This window comes from Ranitomeya imitator, chromosome 2 (assembly GCF_032444005.1).
Source record: "Ranitomeya imitator isolate aRanImi1 chromosome 2, aRanImi1.pri, whole genome shotgun sequence".
NCBI classification, from domain to species: domain Eukaryota; kingdom Metazoa; phylum Chordata; class Amphibia; order Anura; family Dendrobatidae; genus Ranitomeya; species Ranitomeya imitator.
This window is the reverse complement of record NC_091283.1, coordinates 623,433,633-623,451,865: the sequence shown is the minus strand read 5'-3', so window position 1 is coordinate 623,451,865 and position 18,233 is coordinate 623,433,633. Positions and strand designations below refer to the sequence as shown.

General features: G+C 46.1%; 1 protein-coding gene across 3 annotated transcripts in view; it reads left to right on the top strand.

Moving 5' to 3' along the window:
• The window catches only part of LOC138665226 (transmembrane channel-like protein 8), a 179,796-nt gene that overhangs the window by 99,059 nt on the left and 62,504 nt on the right, over positions 1 to 18,233 (top strand). For all 3 annotated transcript variants that reach the window (XM_069752515.1, XM_069752517.1, XM_069752516.1), the window contains exon 6: positions 1,322 to 1,461. In XM_069752515.1, coding sequence (XP_069608616.1) covers positions 1,322 to 1,461 — 140 coding nt within the window. The remainder of the gene's footprint in view (positions 1 to 1,321; positions 1,462 to 18,233) is intronic.

Genomic DNA, 18,233 nt, shown 5'->3' with positions numbered 1-18,233 from the left:
CTGATACCTGTAGCCTCTCCATTTTTCGTGATCTGGGGTTGGGTGAGGGATTATTTTTTGTGTGTCGAGCTGCTGTTTTTAATGATACCATTTTGGTGCAGATACGTTCTTTTGATCGCCCGTTATTGCATTTTAATGCAATGTCAGGGCGACCAGAAAATGTAATTCTGGCGTTTTCACTTTTTTTAATCGCTAAGCTGTTTAGTGATCAGGTTAATCTTTCTTTTATTGATAGACTAAGCGATTCTGAATATGGCGATACCAAATATGCGTACGTTTGATTTTTTTGGTTGTTTTATTTTGAGTGAGACGAAAGGGGGGTGATTTGAACTTTTATATTTTTTTAACTTTTTTATATTTTTTAAAACTTTTTTTTAACTTTTTTGCATGGTTCAATAGTCTCCATGGGAGACTAGAAGCTGCCATATCTCTATCCACTCTTCTATATACAGGTGATGATCAGATCGCCTGAATGTAGAAGAATTGCTGACTTGCTATGAGCGCCAACCACTGGGCGGCGCTCATAGCAATCCAGCACTGACAACCATAGAGGTCTCCTGGAGAACTCTGGCTGTCGTGTCAACCCATCGATGACCCATGATCACGTGATGGGGGTCACCGATGGGCGGATTGCCGGAAGCGAATGTTAAATGCTGCTGTCAGAGTTTGACAGCAACATTTAACGGGTTAATAGCCGCGGGTGGATCGCGATTTCACCTGTGGATGTTCCTGCACATGTCAGCTGTTCAAAACAGCTGACATGTGCCAGGAAAGATGTGGGCTCACCGCCAGAGACCACATCAAAGGGAGGGTGTCCGACATCGGCGTATTACCCCCGATGTCAGAAATGGGTTAATATAATTATCAATAATATAATAATTATTATATATTGATATTAATATTGAGTAGAATTAATTTCAGCCTATTGGTTTGGCCCTCTACAACAGTTACAGTCTCTCATGTGGCCCTCAGGATAATTATTTGCCCACCCCTGCCATAGATGACCATGAGCATTCCAATCATTAAAGTTGCAGGTGTAGGTTTGGCTTCCATTTTTCCGCTTCTAGCGTTCATTGGCCAGAAAGTAAATTCTGATGGGGTTGAAAATATACTCATTGAATGACCTGCAATGGGTCATTGTAGCCTGCTTGTTTGGGTTGCCACTGATTTCCAAAAGTGCACAATACCCGAGTAGAAGTTGATTTGGAAGAGGGCTAAATTATGGGTTCACCCCAACAGAATGAAACTTCTGATGTGAGCACTTTGTAAAGATCTGTAAATTGCATAATATATACTTACTCTTTGTGTGTTCACATTTCAGGGCTTTATGCAGGACACCTTCTTTTTCTATGGACATTACATTGATGTGATGGAGCATAAAGATACTTACAGTGTCCGGCTGTCCTACCTGCTGACGCCCTTCTTCTTCTTATTGATCTGTAGCCTTGTTCTCTTACAATGGTATAAATCCTTTGTTTATTAGATTTACCTTGTTGAAGCCTGACTCCTAACATTGACCTGCTCTGTAATGCTCCTCGCTCAGAGCTGGTGCTATCTCATTTTGGGTACTGGCAGAGTTCCCAGTCCTGAGCACCCATTAACGTCTTTTTATCTGTCTGAGTGATGTGTCTAATAGAGGAAAAAACTGGGCAGCTTCATTATTTTTAACTAATAATGTTCATTTTCATGAGGCTCAGTTCCTTACCTGTTCATTAAAGTGATTGGCACTGTCCGGGTAGAAAAAGACACTGCTAGAATTCATAGATTAAAGACAATCCCTTTCAAAAAAACCTTTAAAGGAAACATGTAACCATTTTTTCGCTATGTAATCTGTGAGCTGCATGTTGTACGGGCTGAGACCTTGATTCCAGTGATGCATCATTTACTGGTCTGAATGCTCTCATTTTAATTCAATCACCATTTTCTCTGCTGCAGATCTTGCAATATTTAGAACAATGAGCTCTGTGTCACCTGTTATGGACCTGGTGGTTAGGAGCACCCGGAACGACCTGATGGTTAAACTAACACAGGACAAGCTCTGGGAAGTGGGAGCTCTGCTGACCGCAACCCCTAATCCTATCACACACACTAGAAATAGCCGTGGAGCGTACCTAAAGGTACCTTCACACTAAACGACGCTGCAGCGATCCAGACAACGATCCGGATCGCTGCAGCGTCGCTGTTTGGTCGCTGGAGAGCTGTCACACAGACAGCTCTCCAGCGACCAACGATGCCGGTAACCAGGGTAAACATCGGGTTACTAAGCGAAGGGCCGCGCTTAGTAACCCGATGTTTACCCTGGTTACCATCCTAAAAGTAAAAAAACAAACGCTTCATACTTACCTTCGGCTGTCTGTCCCCGGCGCTCTGCTTCTCTGTACTGGCTGTGAGCACAGCGGCCGGAAAGCAGAGCGGTGACGTCACCGCTCTGCTTTCCGGCCGCTGTGCTCACAGCCAGAGCAGAGAAGCACAGCGCCGAGGACAGACAGCCGAAGGTAAGTATGAAGCGTTTGTTTTTTTAACTTTTAGGATGGTATCCAGGGTAAACATCGGGTTACTAAGCGCGGCCCTGCGCTTAGTAACCCGATATTTACCCTGGTTACCAGCGAAGACATCGCTGAATCGGTGTCACACACGCCGATTCAGCGATGTCAGTGGGAGAGCCAGCAACCAAAGAAAGTGCTGGCCCTCTAGCCCCGACCAACGACATCACAGCAGGATTCTGATCGCTGCTGCGTGTCAAACTAAACGATATTGCTAGCGAGGACGCTGCAACGTCACGGATCGCTAGCGATATCGTTTAGTGTGAAGGTACCTTAACTCTGCCTAGACGCCTCTTCACAGCCTAAGAGCTAACTAGCCCTAGAGGTAGAAAATAAAGCCTACCTTGCCTCAGAGAAATTCCCCAAAGGAAAAGGCAGCCCCCCCATATATTGACTGTGAGTTAAGATGAAAGTCACAAACACAGAAATGAAAACAGGTTTCAGCAAAGGAGGCAAGACTAACTAAACAGACTGAGGATAGGAAAGGTATCTTTGCGGTCAGCACAAAAAACTACAAAAAGACCACGCAGAGTGTGCAAAAAGACCTCCGCACCGACTCACTGTGCGGAGGTGCCACTCTGCATCCCAGAGCTTCCAGCTAGCAAGGCAAAATCATTATAGCAAGCTGGACAAGAAAACAATGAACAAATAATTAACTAGCAGGGACTTAGCTTCTGCTGGAGTAGACAGGTCACCAGAAAGATCCAGGAGCGAACTGAACCAGTACAAGAACATTGACAGCTGGCATGGAGAAACGATCTGAGTGGAGTTAAATAGAGCAGCCAGCCAAAGAATAAACTAAGTCACCTGTGGAAGGAACCTCAGAAGCAGGAGCTCCACTCACAGCCACCAGAGGGAGTCCATGGACAGGACTCACCGAAGTACCATTCATGACCACAGGAGGGAGTTTGATAACAGAATTCACAACAGTACCCCCCCTTGAGGAGGGGTCACCGAACCCTCACCAGAGCCCCCAGCCGACCAGGACGAGCCAAATGAAAGGCACGAACTAGATCAGCAGCATGAACATCAGAGGCAAAAACCCAGGAATTATCTTCCTGACCATAACCCTTCCACTTGACCAGGTACTGGAGTTTCCGTCTCGAAATACGAGAATCCAAAATCTTCTCCACCACATACTCCAACTCCCCCTCGACCAACACCGGGGCAGGAGGATCAACGGAGGGAACCATAGGCGCCACGTATCTCCGCAATAACGACCTATGGAACACATTATGGATAGCAAAAGAAGCTGGAAGGGCCAAACGAAATGACACAGGATTGAGAACTTCAGAAATCTTATACGGACCAATGAAGCGAGACTTAAACTTAGGAGAGGAAACCTTCATAGGAACATAACGAGACGACAACCAAACCAAATCCCCAACACGAAGTCGGGGACCAACACAGCGCCGGCGGTTAGCGAAACGTTGAGCCTTCTCCTGGGACAATGTCAAATTGTCCACCACATGAGTCCAAATCTGCTGCAACCTGTCCAAAACAGTATCCACACCAGGACAGTCCGAAGGCTCAACCTGCCCTGAAGAGAAACGAGGATGAAAACCAGAATTACAGAAAAAAGGCGAAACCAAAGTAGCCGAGCTGGCCCGATTATTAAGGGCGAACTCAGCCAAAGGCAAGAAGGACACCCAATCATCCTGATCAGCAGAAACAAAGCATCTCAGATATGTTTCCAAAGTCTGATTAGTTCGTTCGGTTTGGCCATTTGTCTGAGGATGGAAAGCTGAAGAAAAAGACAAATCAATGCCCATCTTAGCACAAAAGGACCGCCAAAACCTCGAAACAAACTGGGAACCTCTGTCCGAGACGATGTTCTCCGGAATGCCATGCAAACGAACCACATGCTGGAAAAACAATGGCACCAAATCAGAGGAGGAAGGCAATTTAGACAAGGGTACCAAATGGACCATCTTAGAGAAGCGATCACAAACCACCCAAATGACCGACATCCTTTGAGAGACAGGGAGATCTGAAATAAAATCCATGGAAATATGCGTCCAGGGCCTCTTCTGTCATGATCCCAATGGCAGGGGATAACAAAAGTGAACTGCGCGGTCAGCGAAAAACCCTTCAAAAACCATCCTGAAATTACTTGAACTCATGTGCCAACTCATGGAACATGAGGAGTAATTTCAGCCCACTAGAGCAACCAGCAGCAAGGAATCACATATCTGCAAGCTGGACTAAGACAAAAATTAAGCAAAGCGTGGAACAGGAAAATCAAAACTTAGCTTGTCCTGAAGATAACAGACGCAGGGAGCAGAGGTAAAAAGACACGCTGATTACATTGATAGCCGGCGAGGAAATGACAAAAAAGCCAGGTTAAATAGGAAACTCCCATAACCTGATGGAACAGGTGGACACCAGAGACCGCAGAGAACACAAGTCGCCCAGTACCATCAGTAACCACCAGAGGGAGCCCAAAAACAGAACTCACAACAGTACCCCCCTGTTGTGAGTTCTGTTTTTGGGCTCCCTCTGGTGGTTACTGATGGTACTGGGTGACTTGTCTTTCCTGGGTTTCTGGGTTCCACCTGTTCCATCAGCATATGGGAGTTTCCTATTTAACCTGGCTTTGCTGGCATTTCCTCGCCGGTTATCAATGTATCCAGTGTGTCTTGTTACCTCTGCTCCCTGCTCCTAGAACCTTCTGGACAAGCTAAGTTTGGATTTTCCTGTTTTGTGTTTTGCTTAATTTGGTTTTTAGTCCAGCCTGCAGATATGTGATTCTCTGCTGCTGGTTGCTCTAGTGGGCTGAAATTGCTTTTCATGTACCATGAGTTGGCACATGAGTTCAAGTAATTTCAGGATGGTTTTTTGAAGGGTTTTTCGCTGACCGCGCAGTTCACTTTTGTATCCTCTGCTGTCTAGCTTTAGCGGGCCTCATTTTGCTGAAGCTGTTTTCGTACTACGTATGTGCTTTCCTCTCTTTTCGCCGTCGTTGTATGTGGGGGGCTGCTATTTGCTGTGGGGTGTTTCTCTGGAGGCGGGAGAGGTCTGTGTTTCTTCTGATAGGGGAAGTTAGATCTTCGGCTGGAGCGAGACGTCTAGGATCATCGTGGGCACGTTCCCTGGCTGCTTTTATTTGTGTGTTGTGTTCAGGGTCACGGTCAGCTCGGGTTCCATCGCCCTAGAGCTTGTTTGTATCTGTGCTTGTCCTTTTTGTGATCCCCTGCCATTGGGATCATGACAGTATAACCGGCCCACAAAGTGTTAATTGTATTGGCTGAAGTAGGAGGATAAGTAGTCTGAGGAAGTTTTTTTTTTTTTTTTTTCCCCTCAGAGTTTGCTGCCTAGCCTTATTGCAGCCTGGCTACTTCCTCCTCCTCTTAATCTTTGAATGGCTCTGATCTCAGCTGTTTATCATGGACGTCCAGAGTTTGGCTTCCAGCCTGAATAATCTTGCCACTAAGGTTCAAAATATACAGGATTTTGTTGTACATGCTCCTATGTCTGAACCTAGAATTCCTCTACCAGAGTTTTTCTCTGGAGATAGATCTCGTTTTCTGAATTTTAGGAACAATTGCAAGTTGTTTCTTTCTTTGAAATCTCGCTCCTCTGGAGACCCTGCTCAGCAAATCAAGATAATTATATCTTTCCTGCGGGGTGACCCTCAGGATTGGGCATTTGCATTGGCACCAGGGGACCCTGCGTTGCTTAATGCAGATGCGTTTTTTCTGGCATTGGGTTTGCTCTATGAGGAACCTAACCAAGAGATTCAGGCTGAAAAAGCTTTGTTGGCCCTCTCTCAGGGGCAAGATGAAGCAGAAATTTATTGTCAAAAATTTCGGAAGTGGTCGGTACTTACTCAGTGGAATGAGTGTGCTCTGGCTGCAAAGTTTAGAGATGGCCTTTCTGAGGCCATTAAAGATGTTATGGTGGGGTTCCCTGCGCCTGCTGGTCTGAATGAGTCTATGACTATGGCTGTTCGGATTGATCGGCGTTTACGGGAGCGCAAACCTGTGCATCATTTGGCGGTGTCGTCTGAACCGTCACCTGAGATAATGCAATGTGATAGAATTCAGTCCAGAAGTGAACGGCAAAAGTATAGGCGGAAAAAAGGGTTGTGCTTTTATTGTGGTGATTCAGCTCATGTTATATCAGCATGCTCTAAACGCACAAAAAAGGTTGATAAGTCTGTTGCCATTAGTACTTTACAGTCTAAGTTCATTCTGTCTGTGACTCTGATTTGTTCATTATCATCCATTTCCGTCGATGCCTATGTGGATTCAGGCGCTGCCCTGAGTCTTATGGATTGGTCATTTGCCAATCGCTGTGGGTTTAGTCTGGAGCCTCTGGAAGTCCCTATTCCTTTGAAGGGAATTGACTCTACACCTTTGGCTATGAATAAACCTCAGTACTGGACACAAGTGACCATGCGTATGACTCCCGTTCATCAGGAGGTGATTCGCTTCCTGGTACTGTATAATTTGCATGATGTTCTAGTACTTGGTCTGCCATGGTTACAAACTCATAATCCAGTCCTTGACTGGAAATCAGTGTCTGTGTTAAGCTGGGGTTGTCAGGGGGTTCATGATGATGCACCTCCGATTTCTATCGCTTCATCTACTACTTCTGAGATTCCTGTGTTTTTGTCTGACTATCGGGATGTTTTTGAGGAGCCTAAGCTCAGTTCGCTTCCTCCTCACAGGGATTGCGATTGTGCTATAAATTTAATTCCGGGCAGTAAATTTCCTAAAGGTCGTTTGTTCAATCTGTCAGTGCCAGAGCATACTGCTATGCGGGATTATGTTAAGGAGTCCTTGGAAAAGGGACATATCCGTCCATCTTTGTCCCCTTTGGGAGCAGGTTTTTTTTTCGTGGCCAAGAAAGATGGTTCCTTGAGGCCTTGTATAGATTATCGTCTTTTGAATAAGATTACCGTAAAATATCAGTATCAGCCATTGTTGACTGATTTGTTTGCTCGCATTAAGGGGGCTAAATGGTTCACTAAGATTGATCTTCGGGGTGCGTATAATCTTATACGAATAAAGCAAGGTGATGAGTGGAAAACCGCATTTAATACGCCTGAGGGCCATTTTGAGTATTTGGTAATGCCTTTTGGACTTTCTAATGCTCCTTCAGTCTTCCAGTCCTTTATGCACGATATTTTCCGTGAATATCTGGATAAATTTATGATTGTGTATTTGGATGATATTTTGGTTTTTTCTGATGACTGGGAGTCTCATGTTCAGCAGGTCAGGAAGGTGTTTCAGGTCCTGCGGGCCAATTCCTTGTTTGTAAAAGGCTCAAAGTGTCTCTTTGGAGTCCAGAAGATTTCTTTCTTGGGGTATATTTTTTCCCCTTCTACTATTGAGATGGATCCCGTCAAGGTTCAGGCTATTTGTGACTGGACGCAGCCTACATCTCTTAAGAGTCTACAGAAGTTCTTGGGCTTTGCTAATTTCTATCGTCGTTTTATAACTAATTTTTCTAGTGTTGTTAAGCCTTTGACGGATTTGACTAAGAAGGGTGCTGATGTTGCTAATTGGTCTCCTGCGGCTGTGGAGGCCTTTCAGGAACTTAAGCGCCGGTTTTCTTCTGCTCCTGTGTTGCGTCAGCCAGATGTTTCGCTCCCTTTTCAGGTTGAGGTTGATGCTTCCGAGATTGGAGCAGGGGCGGTTTTGTCACAGAGAAGCTCCGATGGCTCAGTGATGAAGCCATGCGCGTTTTTTTCTAGAAAGTTTTCGCCGGCTGAGCGGAATTATGATGTTGGTAATCGGGAACTTTTGGCCATGAAGTGGGCATTTGAGGAGTGGCATCATTGGCTAGAGGGTGCTAGACATCGTGTGGTGGTCTTGACTGATCACAAAAATTTGATTTACCTTGAGTCTGCCAGGCGTCTGAATCCTAGACAGGCTCGTTGGTCACTGTTTTTCTCTCGTTTCAATTTTGTGGTTTCATACCTGCCAGGTTCAAAGAATGTGAAGGCGGATGCTCTTTCTAGGAGTTTTGTGCCTGACTCCCTTGGAAATTCTGAGCCCTCTGGTATCCTTAGGGATGGGGTGATTTTGTCTGCTGTCTCCCCAGACTTGCGACGTGCTTTGCAGGAGTTTCAGGTGGCTAAACCTGATCGTTGTCCGCCTGAGAGACTGTTTGTTCCGGATAATTGGACCAGTAGAGTCATCTCCGAGGTCCATTCTTCTGCGTTGGCAGGTCATCCTGGAATATTTGGTACTAGAGACTTGGTGGCCAGGTCTTTTTGGTGGCCTTCCTTGTCGAGGGATGTGCGTTCTTTCGTGCAGTCTTGTGAGGTTTGTGCTCGGGCTAAGCCTTGCTGTTCTCGGGCCAGTGGATTGTTGTCACCTTTGCCTATCCCGAAGAGGCCTTGGACGCACATTTCCATGGACTTTATTTCGGATCTCCCTGTCTCTCAAAAAATGTCCGTCATCTGGGTTGTGTGTGATCGCTTTTCTAAAATGGTTCATCTGGTACCCTTGCCTAAGTTGCCTTCCTCCTCTGAGTTGGTCCCTCTGTTTTTTTCAGAATGTGGTTCGTTTGCATGGGATTCCTGAGAACATCGTTTCTGACAGGGGATCCCAGTTTGTGTCTAGATTTTGGCGGACTTTCTGTGCTAAGATGGGCATTGATTTGTCCTTTTCGTCTGCATTCCATCCTCAGACGAATGGCCAGACTGAACGAACTAATCAGACCTTGGAAACTTATTTAAGGTGTTTTGTTTCTGCTGATCAGGATGACTGGGTTACCTTTTTGCCGCTGGCCGAGTTTGCGCTTAATAATCGGGCTAGTTCTGCTACCTTGGTTTCTCCTTTCTTTTGTAATTCGGGGTTTCATCCTCGTTTTTCCTCTGGTCAGGTGGAACCTTCTGATTGTCCTGGAGTGGACATGGTGGTGGATAGGTTGCATCGGATTTGGAGTCATGTGGTGGACAATTTGAAGTTGTCCCAGGAGAAGGCTCAGCAGTTTGCTAATCGCCATCGCCGCGTGGGTCCTCGACTTCTTGTTGGTGACTTGGTGTGGTTGTCTTCTCGTTTTGTTCCTATGAAGGTCTCTTCTCCTAAGTTCAAGCCTCGGTTCATCGGTCCCTATAGGATCTTGGAAATTCTTAACCCTGTGTCGTTTCGTTTGGATCTCCCGGCATCGTTTGCTATTCATAATGTGTTTCATCGGTCGTTGTTGCGGAAGTATGAGGTACCTGTTGTTCCTTCTCTTGAGCCTCCTGCTCCAGTGCTGGTGGAGGGTGAATTGGAGTATGTTGTGGAGAAGATCTTGGATTCTCGTGTTTCCAGACGGAAACTCCAGTATTTGGTCAAGTGGAAGGGTTATGGTCAGGAGGATAATTCTTGGGTGGTTGCCTCGGATGTTCATGCTGATGATTTGGTTCGCGCTTTTCATAGGGCTCATCCTGGTCGCCCTGGTGGTTCTCGTGAGGGTTCGGTGACCCCTCCTCAAGGGGGGGGGTACTGTTGTGAGTTCTGTTTTTGGGCTCCCTCTGGTGGTTACTGATGGTACTGGGTGACTTGTCTTTCCTGGGTTTCTGGGTTCCACCTGTTCCATCAGCATATGGGAGTTTCCTATTTAACCTGGCTTTGCTGGCATTTCCTCGCCGGTTATCAATGTATCCAGTGTGTCTTGTTACCTCTGCTCCCTGCTCCTAGAACCTTCTGGACAAGCTAAGTTTGGATTTTCCTGTTTTGTGTTTTGCTTAATTTGGTTTTTAGTCCAGCCTGCAGATATGTGATTCTCTGCTGCTGGTTGCTCTAGTGGGCTGAAATTGCTTTTCATGTACCATGAGTTGGCACATGAGTTCAAGTAATTTCAGGATGGTTTTTTGAAGGGTTTTTCGCTGACCGCGCAGTTCACTTTTGTATCCTCTGCTGTCTAGCTTTAGCGGGCCTCATTTTGCTGAAGCTGTTTTCGTACTACGTATGTGCTTTCCTCTCTTTTCGCCGTCGTTGTATGTGGGGGGCTGCTATTTGCTGTGGGGTGTTTCTCTGGAGGCGGGAGAGGTCTGTGTTTCTTCTGATAGGGGAAGTTAGATCTTCGGCTGGAGCGAGACGTCTAGGATCATCGTGGGCACGTTCCCTGGCTGCTTTTATTTGTGTGTTGGGTTCAGGGTCACGGTCAGCTCGGGTTCCATCGCCCTAGAGCTTGTTTGTATCTGTGCTTGTCCTTTTTGTGATCCCCTGCCATTGGGATCATGACACCCCCCCTTGAGGAGGGGTCACCGAACCCTCACGAGAACCACCAGGGCGACCAGGATGAGCCCTATGAAAAGCACGGACCAAATCGGCAGCATGAACATCAGAGGCAATCACCCAAGAATTATCCTCCTGACCATAACCCTTCCACTTGACCAAATACTGGAGTTTCCGTCTGGAAACACGAGAATCCAAGATCTTCTCCACAACATACTCCAATTCACCCTCCACCAGCACCGGAGCAGGAGGCTCAAGCGAAGGAACAACAGGTACCTCATACTTCCGCAACAACGACCGATGGAACACATTATGAATAGCAAACGATGCCGGGAGATCCAAACGACACAGGGTTAAGAATTTCCAAGATCCTATAGGGACCGATGAACCGAGGCTTGAACTTAGGAGAAGAGACCTTCGTAGGAACAAAACGAGAAGACAACCACACCAAGTCCCCAACAAGAAGTCGAGGACCCACGCGGCGACGGCGATTAGCAAACTGCTGAGCCCACTCCTGGGACAACTTCAAATTGTCCACCACATGACTCCAAATCCGATGCAACCTATCCACCACCATGTCCACTCCAGGACAATCAGAAGGCTCCACCTGACCAGAGGAAAAACGAGGATGAAACCCCGAATTACAAAAGAAAGGAGAAACCAAGGTAGCAGAACTAGCCCGATTATTAAGGGCAAACTCGGCAAGCGGCAAAAAGGAAACCCAGTCATCTTGATCAGCAGAAACAAAACACCTTAAATAAGTTTCTAAAGTCTGATTAGTTCGTTCCGTCTGGCCATTCGTCTTGGGGATGGAATGCAGACGAAAAGGACAAATCAATGCCCATCTTAGCACAGAACGTCCGCCAAAATCTAGAAACAAACTGGGATCCTCTGTCAGAAACGATGTTCTCCGGAATGCCATGCAAACGGACCACGTTTTGAAAAAACAGAGGGACCAACTCAGAGGAAGAAGGTAACTTAGGCAAGGGTACCAGATGAACCATCTTAGAAAAGCGGTCACACACAACCCATATGACGGACATTTTTTGAGAGACAGGGAGATCCGAAATAAAGTCCATGGAAATGTGCGTCCAAGGCCTCTTCGGGATAGGCAAAGGTGACAACAATCCACTGGCCCGAGAACAGCAAGGCTTAGCCCGAGCGCAAACTCCACAAGACTGCACGAAAGAACGCACATCCCTCGACAAGGAAGGCCACCAAAAAGACCTGGCCACCAAGTCTCTAGTACCAAATATTCCAGGATGACCTGCCAACACAGAAGAATGGACCTCGGAGATGACTCTACTGGTCCATTTATCCGGAACAAACAGTCTTTCCGGCGGACAACGATCAGGTTTATCCGCCTGAAACTCCTGCAAAGCACGTCGCAAGTCTGGGGAGACAGCCGACAAAATCACCCCATCCCTAAGGATACCAGTGGGCTCAGAATTTCCAGGGGAGTCAGGCACAAAACTCCTAGAAAGAGCATCCGCCTTCACATTCTTTGAACCTGGCAGGTATGAAACCACAAAATTGAAACGGGAGAAAAACAGTGACCAACGAGCCTGTCTAGGATTCAGACGCTTGGCAGACTCAAGGTACATCAGATTTTTGTGATCAGTCAAGACCACCACACGATGTCTAGCACCCTCAAGCCAATGACGCCACTCCTCAAATGCCCACTTCATGGCCAAAAGCTCCCGATTACCAACATCATAATTCCGTTCAGCGGGCGAAAATTTTCTAGAAAAGAACGCACATGGCTTCATCACTGAGCCATCGGAGCTTCTCTGTGACAAAACCGCCCCCGCTCCGATCTCGGAAGCATCAACCTCAACCTGAAAAGGAAGCGAAACATCTGGCTGACGCAACACAGGAGCAGAAGAAAACCGGCGCTTAAGTTCCTGAAAGACCTCCACAGCCGCAGGAGACCAATCAGTAACATCAGCACCCTTTTTAGTCAAATCTGTCAAAGGCTTAACAACACTAGAAAAATTAGTTATGAAGCGACGATAAAAATTAGCAAAGCCTAAGAACTTCTGTAGACTCTTAAGAGATGTAGGCTGCGTCTAGTCACAAATAGCCTGAACCTTGACGGGATCCATCTCAATAGTAGAAGGGGAAAAAATATTCCCAAAAAAAGAAATCTTCTGGACTCCAAAGAGACATTTAGAACCTTTTACAAACAAAGAATTGGCCCGCAGGACCTGAAACACCTTCCTGACCTGCTGAACATGAGACTCCCAGTCATCAGAAAAAACCAAAACATCATCCAAATACACGATAATAAATTTATCCAGATATTCACGGAAAATATCGTGCATAAAAGACTGGAAGACAGAAGGAGCATTAGAAAGTCCAAAAGGCATCACCAAATACTCGAAATGGCCCTCAGGCGTATTAAATGCGGTTTTCCACTCATCACCCTGCCTTATCCGCACAAGATTATATGCACCCCGAAGATCAATCTTAGTGAACCATTTAGCCCCCTTAATGTGAGCGAACAAATCAGTCAACAATGGCAAAGGATACTGATATTTGACTGTAATCTTATTCAAAAGACGATAATCTATGCAAGGCCTCAAGGAACCATCTTTTTTGGCCACAAAAAAAAAACCTGCTCCCAAAGGGGACGAAGATGGACGGATATGTCCCTTTTCCAAGGACTCCTTAACATAATTCCGCATAGCAGTATGCTCTGGCACTGACAGATTGAACAAACGACCTTTAGGGAATTTACTGCCAGGAATCAAATCTATAGCACAATCGCAATCCCTGTGAGGAGGAAGCGAACTGAGCTTAGGCTCCTCAAAAACCTCCCGATAATCAGACAGAAATACCGGAACCTCAGAAGGAGTAGATGAAGCGATAGAAATCGGAGATGCATCATCATGAACCCCCTGACATCCCCAGCTTAACACAGACATTGTTTTCCAGTCCAGGACTGGGTTATGAGTTTGTAACCATGGCAGACCAAGCACTAAGACATCATGTAAATTATACAGTACCAGGAAGCGAATCACCTCCTGATGAACGGGAGTCATACGCATGGTCACTTGTGTCCAGTACTGAGGTTTATTCATAGCCAAAGGTGTAGAGTCAATTCCTTTCAAAGGAATAGGAACTTCCAGAGGTTCCAGACTAAACCCACAGCGATTGGCAAATGACCAATCCATAAGACTCAGGGCAGCGCCTGAATCCACATAGGCATCGACGGAAATGGATAATGAACAAATCAGTGTCACAGACAGAATGAACTTAGACTGTAAAGTACCAATGGCAACAGACTTATCAACCTTTTTTGTGCGTTTAGAGCATGCTGATATAACATGAGCTGAATCACCACAATAAAAACACAATCCATTTTTCCGCCTATAATTTTGCCGTTCACTTCTGGACTGAATTCTATCACATTGCATTATCTCAGGTGCCTGTTCAGAAGACACCGCCAAATGGTGCACAGGTTTGCGCTCCCGTAAACGCCGATCAATCTGAATAGCCATAGTCATAGACTCATTCAGACCTGTAGGCGCCGGGAACCCCACCATAACATCTTTAATGGCCTCAGAAAGGCCATCTCTGAATTTTGCAGCCAGAGCGCACTCATTCCACTGAGTAAGCACCGACCATTTCCGAAATTTCTGACAATATATTTCTGCTTCATCTTGCCCCTGAGAGAGAGCCAATAAAGCTTTTTCAGCCTGAATCTCTAGGTTAGGTTCCTCATAGAGCAAACCCAATGACAGAAAAAATGCATCCACATTGAGCAACGCAGGATCCCCTGGTGCCAATGCAAATGCCCAATTCTGAGGGTCACCCCGCAGGAAAGCTATAACAATCTTGACCTGCTGAGCAGGGTCTCCAGAGGAGCGAGATTTCAAGGAAAGAAACAACTTGCAATTGTTCCTAAAATTCAGAAAACTAGATCTATCTCCAGAAAAAAACTCTGGGATAGGAATTCTAGGTTCAGACATAGGCGTATGTACAACAAAATCTTGTATATTTTGAACCTTAGCAGCAAGATTATTCAGGCTTGAAGCCAAACTCTGGACGTCCATGATAAACAGCTGAGGTCAGAGCCACTCAAGGATTAAGAGGAGGAAAGAAGCAGCCAAGCTGCAATTAAGGCTAGGCAGCAAACACTGAGGAGGGGAGAAAAAAAAAAAAAAACTTCCTCAGACTACTTTTCCTCCTACTTCAGCCAAAACGATGACCAATTTTTTTTTAGGCCGGCTATACTGTCATGATCCCAATGGCAGGGGATAACAAAAGTGAACTGCGCGGTCATCGAAAAACCCTTCAAAAAACCATCCTGAAATTACTTGAACTCATGTGCCAACTCATGGAACAGGAGGAGTAATTTCAGCCCACTAGAGCAACCAGCAGCAAGGAATTACATATCTGCAAGCTGGACTAAGACAAAAATTAAGCAAAACGTGGAACAGGAAAATCAAAACTTAGCTTGTCCTGAAGATAACAGACGCAGGGAGCAGAGGTAAAAAGACACGCTGATTACATTGATAGCCGGCGAGGAAATGACAAAAAAAGCCAGGTTAAATAGGAAACTCCCATAACCTGATGGAACAGGTGGACACCAGAGACCGCAGAGAACACAAGTCACCCAGTACCATCAGTAACCACCAGAGGGAGCCCAAAAACAGAACTCACAACACTCTTCGGGACAAAGGACAAAAACAACCCACTGGCACGAGAACAGCAGGGCTTAGCCCAAGCACAAGTCCCACAGGACTGCACAAAAGAACGCACATCCCGTGACAAAGAAGGCCACCAAAAGGATCTAGCCACCAAATCTCTGGTACCAAAGATTCCAGGATGACCAGCCAACACCGAACAATGAACCTCAGAGATAACTCTACTAGTCCATCTATCAGGGACAAACAGTTTCCCCGCTGGACAACGGTCAGGTCTATCAGCCTGAAACTTCTGCAGCACCCGCCGCAAATCAGGGGAGATGGCAGACAAAATTACCCCCTCTTTGAGAATACCCGCCGGCTCAGGAACACCCGGAGAGTCAGGCACAAAACTCCTTGACAGGGCATCAGCCTTTACATTCTTAGAGCCCGGAAGGTACGAAACAACAAAATCAAAATGGGAGAAAAACAGCGACCAACGAGCCTGTCTAGGATTCAACCGTTTGGCAGACTCGAGATAAGTCAAATTCTTGTGATCCGTCAAGACCACCACGTGATGCTTGGCTCCTTCAAGCCAATGTCGCCACTCCTCGAATGCCCACTTCATGGCCAAAAACTCTCGATTGCCAACATCATAATTGCGCTCAGCAGGCGAGAACTTTCTAGAAAAGAAGGCACATGGTTTCATCACCGAGCCATCAGAACTTCTTTGCGACAAAACAGCCCCTGCTCGAATCTCAGAAGCATCAACCTCGACCTGAAACGGGAGGGAAACATCTGGCTGGCACAACACAGGGGCAGAAGAAAAACGACGCTTCAACTCCTGAAAAGCCTCTACAGCCGCAGAGGACCAATTGACCACATCAGCACCTTTCTTGGTCAAATCAGTCAACGGTTTAGCAACACTAGAAAAATTAGCGATGAAGCGACGGTAAAAATTAGCAAAGCCCAGGAACTTCTGCAGGCTCTTCACAGATGTCGGCTGAGTCCAATCATAAATGGCCTGAACTTTAACAGGGTCCATCTCGATAGTAAAAGGGGAAAAAATGAAACCCAAAAATGAAACCTTCTGAACTCCAAAGAGACATTTTGACCCCTTCACAAACAAGGAATTCGCACGAAGGACCTGGAACACCATTCTGACCGGCTTTGCATGAGACTCCCAATCATCCAAAAAGACCAAAATATCATCCAAATATACAATCATGAATTTATCCAGGTACTTTCGGAAGATGTCATGCATAAAGGACTGAAATACAGTTGGAGCATTAGAAAGCCCGAATGGCATAACCAGGTACTCAAAATGGCCCTCGGGCGTATTAAATGCTGTTTTCCATTCATCTCCCTGTTTAATACGCACAAGATTATACGCCCCTCGAAGATCTATCTTGGTGAACCAACTAGCCCCCTTAATCCAAGCAAACAAATCAGACAGCAGCGGCAAAGGGTACTGAAATTTGACTGTGATCTTATTAAGAAGGCGGTAATCAATACAAGGTCTCAAAGAACCATCCTTCTTGGCCACAAAAAAGAACCCTGCTCCCAACGGTGATGACGACGGGCGAATATGACCTTTCTCCAAGGATTCCTTTATATAACTCCGCATAGCGGTGTGCTCTGGCACAGATAAATTGAACAGTCGGCCCTTAGGAAACTTACTACCAGGAATCAAATTAATAGCACAATCACAATCCCTATGAGAAGGTAGGGCACTGGATTTGGGCTCATGAAATACATCCTGTTAATCCGACAAAAATACAGGGACTTCAGAAGGAGTGGAAGGCGAAATTGACAGCAATGGAACATCACCATGTACCCCTTGACAACCCCAGCTGGACACAGACATAGATTTCCAATCCAATACTGGATTATGGACCTGTAGCCATGGCAACCCCAAAACGACCACATCATGCAGATTATGCAACACCAAAAAGCGAATATCCTCCTGATGTGCAGGAGCCATGCACATGGTCAATTGAGTCCAGTACTGAGGCTTATTTTTGGCCAAAGGCGTAGCATCAATTCCTCTCAACGGAATAGGATACTGCAAGGGCTTCAAGAAAAAAACACAGCGCCTGGCAAACTCCAAGTCCATCAAATTCAGGGCAGCGCCTGAATCCACAAATGCCATAACAGAATAGGACGACAAAGAGCAAATCAGAGTAACGGACAAAAGAAATTTAGACTGTACCGTACCAATGGTGGCAGACCTAGCGAACCGCTTAGTGCGCTTAGGACAATCGGAGATAGCATGAGTGGAATCACCACAATAAAAACACAGCCCATTCCGACGTCTGTGTTCTTGCCGTTCAGCTCTGGTCAAAGTCCTATCACATTGCATAGGCTCAGGCCTATGCTCAGAGAATACCGCCAAATGGTGCACAGCTTTGCGCTCACGCAAGCGCCGATCGATCTGAATGGCCAAGGACATAGACTCATTCAGACCAGCAGGCGTGGGAAATCCCACCATGACATCCTTAAGGGTTTCAGAAAGACCCTTTCTGAAGATTGCCGCCAGGGCACACTCATTCCACTGAGTAATCACAGACCAATATACCTCCGCTTCATCCTGACCCTGACACAAAGCCAGCAAGATTTTCTCTGCCTGATCCACTGAATTTGGTTCATCATAAAGCAATCCAAGCACCAGAAAAAACGCATCTACATCACGCAATGCAGGATCTCCTGGCGCAAGGGAAAATGCCCAGTCTTGAGGGTCGCCACGCAACAAAGAAATAATGATTTTTACTTGTTGAACGGGGTCACCAGAGGAGCGGGGTTTCAAAGCAAGAAACAGTTTACCATTATTTTTGAAATTCAGGAACTTAGATCTATCCCCAGAAAACAAATCAGGAATT